The sequence below is a fragment of the Hypanus sabinus genome, chromosome 25 (genome assembly GCF_030144855.1).
Source record: "Hypanus sabinus isolate sHypSab1 chromosome 25, sHypSab1.hap1, whole genome shotgun sequence".
Taxonomy (NCBI): domain Eukaryota; kingdom Metazoa; phylum Chordata; class Chondrichthyes; order Myliobatiformes; family Dasyatidae; genus Hypanus; species Hypanus sabinus.
The window spans coordinates 23,044,733-23,060,861 of record NC_082730.1 but is presented as its reverse complement, the minus strand read 5'-3'; the positions used below and the strand labels follow the sequence as shown (position 1 = coordinate 23,060,861).

The 16,129-nt window shown below is 43.3% G+C and overlaps 1 protein-coding gene across 1 annotated transcript in view; it reads right to left on the bottom strand.

The window, feature by feature from the left end:
- Positions 1–14,758, bottom strand: part of LOC132381097 (putative helicase MOV-10) — an 82,377-nt gene extending 67,619 nt beyond the window's left edge. The window contains exons 1-4 of the mRNA XM_059950305.1: positions 13,073–14,758; positions 7,459–7,558; positions 1,939–2,084; positions 47–285 (exon numbers count right to left, since the gene is read on the bottom strand). Coding sequence (XP_059806288.1) covers positions 47–285; positions 1,939–2,084; positions 7,459–7,558; positions 13,073–13,209 — 622 coding nt within the window. The 5' untranslated portion in view covers positions 13,210–14,758. The remainder of the gene's footprint in view (positions 1–46; positions 286–1,938; positions 2,085–7,458; positions 7,559–13,072) is intronic.
- Positions 14,759–16,129: the final 1,371 nt, after the last annotated feature.

The window sequence follows — 16,129 nt, the reverse complement described above, 5'->3', positions numbered from 1 at the left end:
GAGCAAAAAAATGACAGGAAGTGGGTAAAGAAAGTGTGTATCTCACCTGCTTCCAGCTGAAAAGACTGGGAACGGGTCACATTCTTCTCATCCCTCAAGGTGAACACATGGAACCGACGGAGCAGCTCGCATCTTAAGAAGGTCATTGATTGTGTGCCCTTGTTCACCACACCGATTTCAACAGTATGCCGCTGGTTGGGACTAACGGAAACTTGGATTTTCCCTTCACCAACGTCAAAGTCTGATTGTATCTTTATGCCATTTTTATTCTGGATCATCACATTCCTAAAAGATACAACCACAGCTAGCATTTATTTAATTACAGATGCAGCAAAGGAGCAGGCCCTTCCATCACCTTCGAGCCACTCCGGCCATCAACCCCAAATGAACAGGACAATTTACAATAACCAGTAACCTATCCAGCACGTCTTTGGACTGCACGAGGAAAACGGAGGACCCAGAGAAAAACCATGCATTCCATGGGGAAGGCATACAGATTCCTTACAGAGGATGCCGGAGCTGAACTCGGAACTCCGATTACCTGAGCTGCAATAGCATCGCACTAACCACTGTGCTACTGAGCTGCCCAAACAAGAGCAGCTCAGACTGCCCCACCCCCTACAACCCCTCCCTTCCCCTGCATCATTCCAGCTCCAGGCTGCTGCAAGATGGGCCCTTAGTTTTCTAGTCATCCCAACCACTGGGCAACTTGGGAGAAGCTCCTCACACCACAGCAGAGGACAGAGATCACTACTGCCAAGGTAACTAATAACAAACTTTATGAAATCAAAACTGCTTATGGTAATATCTCCACCCAAAGACCTTCCAATCCATGGAACAGGTTTGGCCGGCTGATGGAGGAAAGTGTTGATTCTTTCCAAGTCATACAAGATGGATTTCATTCAGACGCCCATTTTGAAATCTAAGATTGTTGTGACTCCAAGCCAAGGGAGCAGGTGGCTGGACCCAGCGTTCTCAAACCTGTCCTTCAGACTGTTTTTGCCTCACCTAGCAGTTAGTTATAGAGTAACTGATGGAAAACAATCAGCCCAATTAATCACGTTACCACTACAAAATACTTGGAGCTGTTTGGAGTGGGTAATTGATGAAACTACATTCCCCTCCAATCAAACAATTATTGTTCTCTCAAGTTCCAACTTCGGGGTGAAAATTGCCAGATACAAACAGCATTTTTCTCCCATTCAGGCCCCTACCTCTACCCTTCCCTCCCCTCAGCTCCTACCCCATACCTCTTAAGGCCAAATGACTCCAACGTGCCTCAACAGTGAGTGTGGCTGTCTGATGAAGGTAGGATGGGATTGACCATGATATGTGAAAAATCGAAAGCACAGCAGTGTCTGGAAATCTGAAAATGCCAGAAGTGCTCAGATGAGTCAGAACAAAAACATAGACAGTTTTTTTTTCCTCACAGATGTGCATGACCTGCTGCATGTTTCCAGTGTCTTCTGGTTGGTTTAGTTCATCAATAGCGTTCTACTGTTTCATGTGGTTTGCTGCATCACAGTAAACAATAGCACTTTGGGGAAAAAACTAAGAGGGTTACAGTACCTTGAAGATCAAGAAATAAACCTTTATCCTTAATTATTTGGATGGAGGCACGGAGTTATTGACGCTGCTGTGTATATTTGACATAATGCAATGGCCCATGTTGGTTAGGTTTCTTTTCCTTTTCTTTTTCGGGGATTTTTTTTTTCTTCTTTTTTTACTCCCTTTTTTCATAATGACTATGAGTTTGGGAGATTATTATATATGGACTATCATCTATATGAATGTATACTTAACCTATTAATTATGTACTTTCAAACTCTCTGTATTCATGTTTCATTTATGTTTGTTTAAAATTAATAAAAAGATTTTTTTTAAAAAGAAATAAACCAACTGCTGGGATTTCATTGCTTGGGAAAGTCCGAGCTTTACCTGTTTTTTTTCAGCTGACGAATGATTTCTTTGGCATGGCCCCTCTTCCCTCGATCAGCGGGTATGGACGGAGACTGTGCTGATCCCAGGTTGCTGGCGTTGTTGGGCGGACGACAATACTGGTTAACATATACCATTTTTCGCCTCTGGGAATGAAGGAAACATGAGAAGTTAAGCAGTTCTTTCAAGAGAGGAGCAACAAGCACTACAAATTGGCATCATGGATACTGACAGACTGCTTTCAAGAGGTACTGGATTATTAAGGACCCCCATTATTAAGAACCTCCAGCACTCAAGGCATGCCCTTTTCTCATTGTTACCATCAGGTAGGAGGTACAGAAGCCTGAAGACACACACTCAGCGATTCAGGAACAGCTTCTTCCCTTCTGCCATCTGATTTCTAAATGGACATTGAATCTTTGGACAATACCTCACTTTAAAAAAAATATATACAGTATTTGTTTTTGCACATTTTTAAAATCTATTCAATATATGTAACTGATTTAATTGTTTATTATTATTTTTATTTTATATATTTCTGCTAGATTATGTATTGCATTGAACTGCAGCTGTTAAGTTGAAAAATTTCACATCACATGCCGGTGATAATAAACCAGATTCTGATCTCCTGAATAGACAAGAGACTTATGAGATATGTGGCCCATATTTGCCTCCATATGTTAGACTATTTCAGAGGAAAATGGAAATATCAATTACATCTTTGATAAATAATGCCCCTCCCTTACTAAGGAACTCAGAATGGTGTGGGGGTGGTCATTGTGTATTTAACATGGCGCGGAGCGCGGCACCTCCTCACTATTGTGGACCGGTTCACAAGATGGCCGGAGGCGATCCCGCTCACCGACACCACCTCCGAATCTTGCACCCGGGCACTGATCGCCACCTGGGTGTCCCACTTTGGTGTACTGGCCCACATTACCTCTGACAGAGGCGCCCAGTTCACATCCAGCCTGTGGTCTGCTATGGCCAGCCTTTTGGGGACTCAGCTGCACCACACCACTGCCTACCACCCACAGTCGAACGGGCTAGTGGAGCGTTTCCACTGTCACCTGAAGTCGGCTCTCATGGCCCGCCTGCGAGGAGCTAACTGGGTGGACGAGCTTCCCTGGGTCCTACTCGGCATTCGCACGGCGCCCAAAGACGATCTGCACGCCTCGTCAGCCGAGTTGGTGTACGGCGCGCCCCTGGTCATCCCTGGGGAGTTCATACCAGCCCCAAGGGGGCAAGAGGAGGAATCCGCAGCAGTCCTGGGCCGACTACGCGAGAGGCTCGGTCACCTGGCCCCCGTACCCACTTCGCAGCATGGGCAGAACCCGACCTGCGTACCCAAAGACCTGCAGAACTGTAAGTTTGTGTTTGTATGAAGGGGCAGGCATCGGCCACCGCTGCAACGGCCCTACGAGGGGCCGTTTACGGTGCTCCGAAACAACGGGTCCACGTTTGTGCTGGACGTTGGGGGGAGAGAGGAGGTTTTCATGGTGGACCGACTCAAACCGGCCCATGTGGACCTGGCGCAACCGGTCGAGTTTCCGGCACCGCGGCGCAGAGGCTGACCTCCCAAACAGGTTCTGGCCCAGACTGTGGACATTGGGGGGGGGGTTGTATCGCTGGTTCTGGGTGGGGGGGGGGGGGGGGTTATGTGGCGACCCATTTCGTGGCACTTCCGAACCAGATCACAATTAGCCAGCGTTCCGACTAAGGGAGATAGCCTTCGGGGGTTTGTGAGTACGTGTCTTTTGGAGCATCCGCGCCCACTGGGGGGGGGGGGGGGGGGGGGGTTGAGGGAGGCTTAAAAGCAAGGCTGTGTAGTTCGAATAAAGTTATCTTTGACTGCAGTTTACCGACTCCATGTCGTTATTTTAGCGCTGCGTGTAGCACACCGCTACAGGACTTCATTATTCATAGACTAGTTTATCAATGTCATAGATCTTTGAGTGATTAAATCCATGTTGACAATTCCACCACATTTACACTAACCCCACTTTATTCTCCACCAATCATTCAGTTATGATCAGACGTTAAAGCCTGCAGACTAATAAACACCAAGGATCCACTCCTAGTCCCTGCAAGTTTTTTTTTCACAATAGTCCACCTCCAACACCCAGTGCCTTTGCCCTAGGGAGAAGGGGAAAGTAAAGTAGAAGAAGCAGCTTGCAAAGTCCCTGACTGTCAATCCTACTGCAGCATTGAAGACAAAGGTATAGTCCATAGTTCAACACCAATGCCAAGATGAGAGCTGCAGGAAGTCTCTGTCCATCTGTCAACAGACCTTTATCAACAGGTCTGCAGGGTAAGGCAGAAGAGGTTCTGAGATCAGGCACACCAAAGTATATTAAGATGACTATGAATCACAAGAAAAATAATAATAATTATAGTTGGCTTAACTTTAAAGCTGACTTTCAAAATGTACAAAAATGTACAAAATGTATTTGGACACTGTGTCCATTCCTTCAATGCCTCCAGTGCTTCTGAACCCAGCAGAGGTTACATTTTAAAACTCACCTGCTGGTTTGTAAATAGTTTGTTGATTCAACATTTTCAGAGAGTGGCGTACCATGCAAGGCAGTTGAACATACACATCAAGATGAAAGTCAAGGCCGATGGCTGAGACAGAAGTACGATCACATCCCGTCACCAGGAAAAATGACTCAACTGCAGAATACCGAGGCAATCAAATAAAAAGCCAGATGGAAGCCAGGAATTTATAATATTTAGTTATCTCAACCACCATTTCGGTATCTTTGCAAATAACGGGTGATGATAAGAACATTTTTTGTGATGCTATTAGTTATTGGCCTTGCTTAAAAAAGCAGCTGAAAAACAGGATAACAACCTTGAAGCAAAAAAGGAGGAAGTTGCTGAGTCAATCTAACCACAAAAGGATAACACAATTTAGAAACACATCCGGGTGTTTAGGTTGCTCAAAAACCCATAATGTTTTAGTTTCCAGTTGATCTTGTAGTTCACTTCTTGAATGCACCTTGCTTAGTTGATTTCCCACTGAAGGGGCAGCCACGAATTTTCAGGAAGAATGATTCCCCCCCCCCCCCCAGGTATTAAACCTATTGTTACTATTAAATCTCCCATCGTCTTCAGAGGGGTGGACAATGAGGTCATCAATGGTCAGACATGCTGGCCATGGTATGCTTCATTTCCCATTCATTAGGCCATAACCATAAGACATAGGAGCAGAATTAGGCCATTCAGCCCATCAAGTCTGTTCCGCCATTCCATCACGGCTGATCCCGGATCCCACCCAACTCCATACACCTGCCCTCTCGCCATTTTCTTTGATGCCCTGACCGATCAGGAAACATCAACTTCCACCTCAAATAAACCCATGGATCTGGCCTCCACTTCAGACTGTGGCAGAGCATTCCACAGATTCACTACTCCCTGGCTAAAAAAAATTCCTCCTTACCTCTGTTCTAAAGGGTTTCCCCTCAATTTTGTGCCCTCTAGTTCTGAGCCCCTACCATAGGAAACATCCTTGACACATCCACCATATCTAGTCCTTTCAACAGTTGGTAGGTTTGTTGACAAGTCCAGAGTACAAGAGCATATTTTCCATTTGTCTAGATGACTGCAGTTCCAGCAACTCTCTGATACCAGATTGTTATGTATCCTGCATTCAAGTATTCACTAGCTTCATCAATCAACCACCATGGGTGCAGCACTATGTTATGATTCATTCTAATGTCATTCCAAGTCAACTCTTGTAACATTGCTGAAACAACCACTACTACCTGGGATAAGTAAGGGCAGATCATTAAGGTTACTTAAGGAACCTCTTAAGGTTCCTTTTCAAAGGCAGTATTTGATTTGGATATCTTGTCCCTTGCCTTGTGCGAGCATGCTGAAGATTTAAAAAAAACAAAACGGCTGGAGGAAGATCAGCTGAACTTGCCGAGTGAAACACCGAAATCGATTGCACAGGCAAACAGGCTGTGTTACTGATTCCTCAACTTTGTATAGCTCCTTTCACAAGTGCTGGGATCTCAGAGATCCCAGATCGCATAACGGCCCTCACATACTGCTGGCGGCTGGATATCCTCCAGCAGCTTCGTATTTGTAGTAGATTGACAAAATCTGCTGTCTCTTGTCTCTCCATGCAGTAGTTTAAATTTAATTAAACTGGGTTTCAGGGGAAATTCTTTGAGATGCAAATAGTGGTGAGACTAGTATCTCCTACTCATTCCCAAATGCTGGTGATGCTAAGCTTCCCATGAAACCGGCCAAATTTGTGCTGCACTCAGCTGGCTTTCAATTGTCAGAGCTCTGTCCTTCGAATACCACTGGCTCTTGATTTTCTCCCTCTATCATAGGACCAACCAGCTCAGAATCGACACGTTAAAAAATTCCCAGACTACACAGCTTTAGAACTTTAAACAGAAACTAGTATCTGTAAAACCGACCTTGAAGCATGATTATTATGAAGAACAAGAATTTTATTATCTTCCTTTAGGAGAAAATAACAACCCTTATAATGTCTGGCCTAAAAATTCTTAAATGCCTTTTCAAGTTACTCAATTCCATCAACCCAATTCAAGACAGTCCTCAGGGTGCAAGGTTACCCAGTATAGATTATACACTGGGTATAACCACTCAAAAACGTAGAACTAGAGCAGTTTCAGAGGCAGTTCACCATCAACCTTCAGCATATGGGAATTAACAAAAGGTTCTGATCTTTTTTATTCATTGAGGTACAGCATCGAAAAGGCCTTTCTGGCCCTTTGAGCCGCACTGCCCAGCAACCCCCCCAATTTAATCCTAGCTTAATCCCAGAACAACTCAATGACCAATTAGCCTACCAACCGGTACATCTTAGGACCATGGGAAGAAACCCACATGGTCACGGAGAGCATACAAACTCCTTGCAGGTAGTGGTGGGAATCGAACCTGGGTCGCCTGTACTGTAAAGCATTGTGCTAGCCACTACACCACCGTGCCACCCCCGTGAGCAATAACTTCAAACCGAGGAGGATTTCTTTAAATCAGGAGCAATCCCATTAACAAAGATCTTGGGAGCACTCCAGTGTGGTAAAACAGATGACTAACATTCAAATGATTAGTCACCAAGAATTAAAATCAGGTTTCTTATCCTGACTTGCATCCTAACATTTAATGTTTCGCAGCAGGCCTCTAGCATAATGTTGCTATGCATTTTCTAGGAGGCTAACATGTGACTCAGTCTAATTACCCTCATATCTACCACACCAGAAGTGCTCGCCCAACACGCCCATTGTTATTGTTCCTCCTTGCTTCAGGCAAGTGGAAAGTGAGCAATTATTGCCACTTGAACTACTGTTTAAAAAATCTCAATGAGAAAAAAACAACACAATATCATTTAATTATTCTCTAATTTGTCTCATGGATTTGACCACTCTTGGAGATTACCCTTTAATTCCTGGAGACTCCAAACCAGTCTCCAGAGAGAAGGCTTCGAAAACTGGATGGGGAAAATTGAAATAAGTGGTTTTAAAAAGAAATAAACAATACCTGAGAGAAAAAGGAAATTTCATTTTCAATCACTCGGGCCTTGCCTGATTTCGCTAGAGAATAAATTACACTGGAGAAGTTGACACTCAAAACACCATCTCTGGAAAAGAAAGATAAAAGCAATATCATATTCAGTTGCGGAGATGGGGGGAATCAGTTGTGTGAAACAAAAGGGTAGGGAGGGGTCTGGGTAATGGTGGCAGGAAATCGAGAAGATCCAGTGTACACAAGATTAACAGCCCAATCAACTCTGCTGCTGCACAAAGAAAAAAGTAACTAAAATTAGTTCCAACAGCACCAGGAATCCTCCCCTGTACAGTGGGGATTGCTTCAAATACTAAATGCAAGAATTTAATTATTAAGCATAAATTTTGTACAGTTACCATTGAATTCAACTTAACAACTCAGCAACAACTGAACAACGAAAGAACTTCAACACCCCACTCTGACAGCACTAAATGCATTAGTTAACCTCAGAAAGACACTTTGTGTCTATTTAACAGGGAGAGTTGGTGGAGGGGTTTTAAGAAGTAGGCTGTGTACTTTCCCCCCCTAAAGGCTGTGGAAATTATAGAGTATCTTGCACCACTGAGAAATTAAGATCAACATCAAGAGGGGCCAAACAGAAACTGCTGGAGATACTCAGCATCTGTTGAGGAAAATGGACAGACAATGTTTTCTGTTGATTTATCAATTGTTGTTCATGTACTTTTTTTGTAGATTCTACTATATTTCTTTATCATTTCTATAAGAAAATTAATCTCAGGGTATTATATGCGTACTTTGATAATAAATTTACTTTGGACTTCATCCTTAAAAACTTGAAAGAGAAAATTTACAAGGCTGTTGCTAGGACTTGAATTATACGGAGAAGTTGAATAGGGCAGGACCCCCCCCCCGAGTGTAGGAGAACAAGAGATGTGATGGAGGTACACAATGCCTTTTCCTGCATGGTTGGGTGAGAATAGAACTAGAGGTCATCAGATAATGGTGAAAGGTATTTAAGGGGATCCTGACGGCCAACTTCTTCACTCGGAGCATGGTGAGAGCGCAGAGAAAGCTGCAAGGAGGATGCACTTTTGACTGAGCACTTAACAGAAGTTTGGATAAGTACGTGGATGCAAAGGGTATGGAGGGTTATGGGCCAGAAGCAGGTTGCTGAGACTGGCAGCATGGGACAGACGAGATGGGCCGAATCAAGGCCAGTACTGAAAGGGCAATGGCGATAGCCAGCTCATAAAGGCTGAGGGAAGGGGGTGGAGTAAGAGGTGATAAGTGATTGATGGATGCAGGTAGAGGGTGAGTGACACTGCGAGGAAGCAGGTGGTAGAATCTGATTGGACGGGAAGGTGGTGCAGAGAACCAAATAAGGAGATGAGCAGGGCAGGTGGGAACAGTGGCGATGGTGGAGGTGGTGAGATAGAGGGGGCTGGGTGAAATTGGGAGTGTTGGGGTGATGGGCCGATGAGAAGTGTGTGTGGGAGGAGGGACCTCGCATCTCAGACCCACACTTTTCTCTATGAATGACCAGAGTTTTATCTGATTGATTGTCAATTACTTTCTGCTTCTGACTGCAATTCAATATATTCTAACACTTGGATATTCTCAACAGACTTTTTTCCCTGTATGCTTGCAAAGATTGAATAAAGGCTTGTGACATCTAACTTCTCAGCATTTAATTGTTTAGAATCAGAAGGAGGAAATCAAAGCTCTTAAAATAAATGCTTAATTCGTTGTAGAATGCTTTAATATGTCTTGAGGTTACACAAAAATGCTACAGAAACCAACTTTCTGAGAGTGACGGATGCAGCTGCAATGATTAATAGATTAGAGATATGGGTACTGGGCAGGTACTTGGAGTTTGAACTGATTACGTGGATGATGGATGACCAAGCATGCTGACTGCTTGAGCCCATTTCTAATGATGCAATGTAAATATAATTCCAAACATCTGTTTGATTATCTGCTTATGAACAAGATACAGTACTTGTAAATAACTGGGGATCACTGCAGTGTGAATGCTTGCTTGTGGTTACTCATCAACAGAAAACATACACAAGTACATCTTCCATCAAGAACTGGCACACACAGCCTCACATTGAAATTTTGCAAGCAGGCAATACTGATACAAATTGGAAAATGAATGCCTCTTCTAATGAATAACATGTAGATAACAAATACTGTGTTATCTGGAATGGTGAACTTTAAATATAATTTCAAACTCTTAAGGATAGGCTCTAGATAGACAAAGGTATTGTTTTCAGGAAATCATGGATGCAAACTTTATTTTTTAAAATGGAGAGATTTAACAAAATGCTTCCTGTAATGAGAGAACCATGATAACCCTTTCAGGGTACCTGATCTCATGGATGTAAAATGCATTAGGGTTAGGGTTAAGATGCAGACATTTAATAAAATAGTTCCAATAACGGAAGAACACAAAATTTCAAAGATGAAAATTGTTTTTTTTTAAATTGCAGAGATTTAACAAAATAGTTCTAGGATTGGGAAGCTTTGAAAAACCAACAGAAGGCAGCTGAAAAAGTCGTTAAGAAGGTAAAGATGGAATATGAAAGTAAGCTAGCCAGTAATATTAAAGAGGATACCAGAAGTTTCTTCAGATACGTAAAGTGTAAAAGAGAGGTGAGAGTGGATATTGGACTGGTGAAAAACGATGCTGGAGAGGCAGCAATGGAGGGCAAGGAAATGGCGGATAAACTGTATAAATATTTTGCACCACTCTTCACTATGGAAGACACAAGCAATACGATGGAAGTTCCAGGTGTCGGGGTCATGAAGTGTGTGGATTTACTATTTCCAGGGAAAAGGTTCTTGGGAAACTGAAAGGTCTGAAGATAGACAAGTCACCTGGACCTGATGGCCTGCACCCCAGGGTTCTCAAAGAGGTGACTAAAGAGATTGTGGAAGCATGAGTAATGATCTTACAGGAATCACTAGATGCTGAAATGATTCTGGAAGACAGGAAAATTGCAAATATCACTGTACTCTTCAAAAAGGGAAAGAGGCAGAAGAAAGGAAATTACAGGCTAGTTAGTCTGATCTCTGAGGTTGGGAAGAAGTTGGAGTCGATTGTTAAGGATGTAGTTTTGGGGTACATGGAGGCACATGATAAAACAGGCCATAGTCAGCATGGTTTCCTCAAGGGAAAATCTTGCCTGACAACAAGAAATAACAAGGAGGATAGACAAAAGGAGTTGATGTTGTGCACATGAATTTTCAAAAAACCTTTGACAAGGTGCCATACATGAGGCTGCTTAAAATGTTACAAGCCCATGGTATTACAGGAAAGATTCCAGCACGGATAAGAGTGGGATTAGAGGGAATTTTTTCTGGCTGGCTGCCGGTGATTAGTAGTGTTCCACAGGGGTCTGTGTTGGGACTTCATTTTAGATTACACGTTGATGATTTGGATGATGGAATTGATGGTTTTGTTGCAAAGTTTGTAGGCAATATGAAGATCAGTGGAGGGACAGGTAGTTTTGAGGAAGTAGAAAGGCTACAGAGGGATTTAGACAGATTAGGAGAATGGGCAAAGAACTGGCACATGGAATATGGTGTTGGGAAGTGTATGGTCATGCACTTTGGTAGAAAAAATGAAAAAGTAGACAAAGGGACTTGGGAGTCCTTGTGCACTATTCCCTAAAGGTTAATGTACAGGTTGAGTCTGTGGTGGGGAAGGCAAATGCAATGTTAACATTCATTTTGAGAGGATTACGTTATGAAAGTAAGGATGTAATATTGAGACTTTATAAAGCACGGGTCAGGCCTCATTTAAAGTATTGTGAGCAGTTTTGGGCCCTTTATCTTAAAAAGGATGTGCTGAAACTGGAGAGGGTGCATAGGAGGTTCACAAAAATGACTCCAGGATTGAATGGTTTGTCATAATTTGATGGCTCTGGGCCTGTATTCACTAGAATTCAGAAGAATGAGGGGTGACCTAATTGACCTATCGAATGGTGGAAGGTCTTGATAGAGCGGATGTGGAGGATGTTTTCTATGGTGGGAGAGTCTCAAGCCAAACAACTCATCCTCAGAATAGACAGGTGTCCTTTTAGAACAGAGAAGGAATTTCTCTAGTCAGAGAGTGGCAAATCTTGGAATTCTTTGCCACAGGCAGCTGTGGAATCACAGACTTTATATATTATTTAAGGCAGAGGTTGACAGATCCTTGATTAGTCAGGGCATGAAGGGATACGGGGGTGGGGGGTGAGGAGGCATGAAAGTGGGGCTGGGAGGGAAAATGGATCAGCCATAATGAAACGGCAGAGCAGATTTGCTGGGTCAAATGGCCTAATCCTGCTCCTACGTCTTATCTTAATTCTTTATTTGGGTGCCATGAAAGTGAAAAATAAACTGCTTCCCACACTAAGACACATCTTCTACACCAGACACTCTTTGTGGATCCCACAATGACACAGCAATGACACATGAAAACTCAGGAAAACTGAAGTCATTCCCAGCCTCCAAGGGACTGTGATAGAAGAGCAGCCTTTAAGAGGATAAAGCCTTAGAATTAAGCTACAGGGTTACAGGAAGAAAAACAATGAAGAAATGGGATCAGTTGAATGAAGTAGGATGCACTTTAAAGTGGAAATTAAGGGTTCTAGACTCAAAGTGCTAAAAGATCTCTTTCAGTATTGTATTTTACAACACAGGCCTTGGCCTACACCACATTTGTGCTAGAAAAGCCTCCAATTCTCATCATCCAACACAACACTAATTGTGCCATCAAGTTTATCCACCTTATTAAATTAATACCTGCTTCATGGAAAACAAAACAATGTCTTGAGTGTGAGGCCACCAGGTTCAGAGGGAGAAAATGCAGAATCACTGACCACCTTGGATTCGTGTTGGAACAAAAACATCCCAACCACATCTCAGGCAGAAATGGAACAGTTAGAGAAGCTGGGTGAGTGTAAAGGAAAGAAACACAATGCTCAAGTCTTTCCATATTGATCGCTTGAAAAAAAAGGAAACCATTTTCACTGCTACATTTACTAAATTTACAATCAGGCTTTCTTACTTTTGTACACGTTAGAACCAGGAGTTAAGCATCAACAGACCACAATTCTTGGGCTAGTGAACTGATGGATGTCCTGCAGCGTAAGTCTTTCTCTCTCTTGGACTATCTTTCCAATCCCCCTTCCCAGCAGTATTCCAGTTAATTACAGGCGAGCCATATTACCAGCTTCCTGTATTTTTAAAATTGGCACTTTTGGCTTCGTTTGGGGCCATGATCCTCCTCTCGGGCTCAGGCACAAACAGGCTCCCATATTTATTTTAAAAGAAACAATTACTGGAGGAACTCGGCGGGTCAAGCAGCTTCTGTGGAGCCACAGGGGCCAGACGGAACCCAAAACGTGACGATTCCTATGAAGCTCCCTCCAAAACAGTAGCGTTTTATTTTTGGCTTCGGTTTGCAACATCTGCCGTCTCCCACATCTAAGGTACTTATTACAAACAATACTTTAACCTTTTTAACGTGTGAAGTAGAAACACAACAGGAAGGTACATTGCACAACGACGTTACCGCGACCACTGTAACGCAATACAACGGAACAGGTAGAAATGAAATGGATGAGTTGTTAATTACCTGCCCTTGAACTGAGAATTGTAAATATGTTTAAGCTGTGCTTTGTCGGTCACTTGTTGTTGGCCTATTTCCTGGAGAAATCTTATGAACTGCAGTCCGACTTCACGTTTTTCCCTCAAACTACGTTTTCTGGACATCTTGAGTCCGGGTTTTAAGTTAAATGATACTCCAGCGAAGAGCACAGCTCTGAAAGCCGAGATAAAATGAAGTAAGGGGGACGAGGTTCAGAGCGTCACTGAAAACGGAGCTTTGAAGAGACGAGTCGCCGTGAGTCAACCGTAACTTGGGTTTCAGGGTTTTTAGAAACGAAATTATTTTCATTACATTCCGGAAACGAAAGTGAAACTCGGCCGGGTAACAGCTTTTCTGGCAGACTGCCGCCTAAAAAACAATACAAAAATTCACCCACGATGGTGGAAATCCCGGAGAGAGTAGGGAGAAGATCTGGGATGGAGATCCAGTTCCGATACCCACGCCGATGCAATAAGGGACTCTCCGTTGTAAACCCGGGACACTCTGCGGAGCACGTTTGCAAATGACTGGCGTACGTAAAACTCAGTTTGAAGTTGCACAATCTGTGCTCTGGGGGGCATCCTTCAATTTGGCTCTGAAGGCAGTCCGAAAGCCGAAATTCTGTTTCGGGGCGAAAATGTTATGTTAAAAAACAAGCCAACCCAGTCGGAAGTTTCGGTGCATGCCCCTGCTCCTTTCCCAATGTTCACTGAAGAGAGAATTTTATCCAAAACGTGTCGGCCGTCTGCTCATGCTAGTAACAATATCCCCACTCTGAATACAAAACGTAACACAACTACTCTAATGGACAACAATTACACCAACATTGTACTGCTAGGAAACTATAGACTGGAAAAAAGGCACCACAGAAAAACCGGAACCACAGCAGCCTTCCACCCTAACACCTCTCAGCTTCTCACTTCATATCTCACCCGCCCGACTTCACCTATCACCTCCCAGCTTGTTCTCTTTCCCGTCCCCCACCTTCCTATTCTAGCTTCTCCCCCTTCTTTTCCAGTCCTGAAGAAGGATCGCGATCCGAAATGCCGACTGTTCATTCATTCATTTCCACAGATGCTGCCTGACCTGCTGAGTTCCTCCTGTAAACTTGAGTGTGTTGCTTCGGAAATTCAGCACAAACGCATTCCACCGGCGTGGTGGGCGCTGCAATAACCACTTCCACCCAGGGCTGGGTGGGAATCGAGGGGAGAGTGGTCCAATTACAAATCCTAGAAACCTGAGGTTGGAAGCATTGCTCTTGTTACAATTTCGGGGACCTGGGATTGCAAGAATTTTGCTCAGGGTGCACCCGTAACGCGCGGCTGTAAAGCCTGAGTGCCATTCTGGGAAGCTGTAACAGTAATTATGCTCATTGCAGACCTGAACGGCTTGAACTGAAACTGCAAAGATTTACCTTCATTTATGGACTAAACTAGTTCTTGTCTGATTTTAAATGGACGGTGCCTTAAATTACTATAAGTGAGAACGAGAGGGTGATCATGTAGATTGCTTTTGTAACACGCACGAATTTGACCAGAAGGATTTTTCCTTTTTTTTATTGTATCCTCAAAGTGGACTGTCCAGTCCCCCCTTTTTTTTGTTTTAGGTTAGCTTAATGGCTTTTTTTTCTTCTCAATAACAGAAATTTTTAGGTCTTTTTTTTCTATGAATTGTTAAGCGGAGATTTGTTTTTTATATTAGCTTAATACTATATATGATTTTGATAGTGTATATTCCTTTCTTTGTACTATTATTGAAATATGTACTTGAGATAACCTCAGATTTGTATTTACTCTTATTCTTTCACGTCAATAAAAAAAGATTGAAAATGAAACATGCGTGAAATGCAGGGTGACTCAATTTCAAAGGCCCAATTTAATGTCAGAGGAATCATCCTGAAATGCTTTTGTGTTTGGAAGCCTGTGCCCAGAGTGCAAACTACAGGGGTGGATACTGCGCCCTTTCCGTTTGTTATTACAGATTAACAACTCAGATATTGAGGTGGGGGTGGGGTTAAATTTGCATGACACAGAAAAAATGGATGGTGAGGATAGTCTAAGATTATAGAAATACTTGGAGAAGGGTGAGGTGTTTTGTGTGTTGCTATAAAAATATATTGATCAGCTGGCAAACTGGGCAGAACAATGGCAGATGGAATTTGATCCTGATTAACTGCAAGATAATGCACTTTAGAATGTCAAATAGTCAAGGCACTTTTTATTGTCATTTCGACCATAACTGCTGGTCCAGTACACAGTAAAAATGAGAAAACATTTTTCAGGACCATGGTGCTGCATGAAACAGTACAAAAACTACACTGAAACTGCGTAAAACAACACAAAAACTACACTGGACTACAGACCTACACAGGACTGCATAAAGTGCACAAAACAGTGCAGGCAGTACAGTAACAACAATAGGCACAGTAGAGGGCAGTAAGTTCGTGTCAGTCCAGGCTCTGGATATTGAGGAGTCTGATAGCTTGGGGGAAAAAGCTGTTGCGCAGTCTGGTCATGAGAGCCCGAATGCTCCGGTGCCTTTTCCCAGACGGCAGAAGGGAGAAAAGTTTGTATGAGGGGTGTGTGGGGTCCATCATAATGCTGTTTGCTTTGCAGATGCAGTGTGTGGTGTAAATGTATGTAATGGTGGGAAGAGAGACCCCGATGATCTTCTCAGCTGACCTCACTATCTGCTGCAGGGTCTTGCAATCCGAGATAGTGCAATTTCCAGACCTGGCAGTGATGCAGCTGCTCAGGATGCTCTCAATACAATCTCTGTAGAATGTGGTGAGGATGGGGGGGGTGGGAGATGGACTTTTCTCAGCCTGCGCAGAAAATGGAGACACTGCTGGGCTTTCTTTGCTGTGGAGCTGGTGTTGAGGTATCAACGGTGATCAACCCAATGTAATGAAACAAGTACCACAGTTGATTCCACTCTTCCTTTATTAGTAGCAAGCTACGAGAGAGAACATTCCATCTGCACACTCAGAGTCAGACACTTGAAGTCTTTCTGTCTAAGGACAGAGATACAAAGTTTTTATACCAA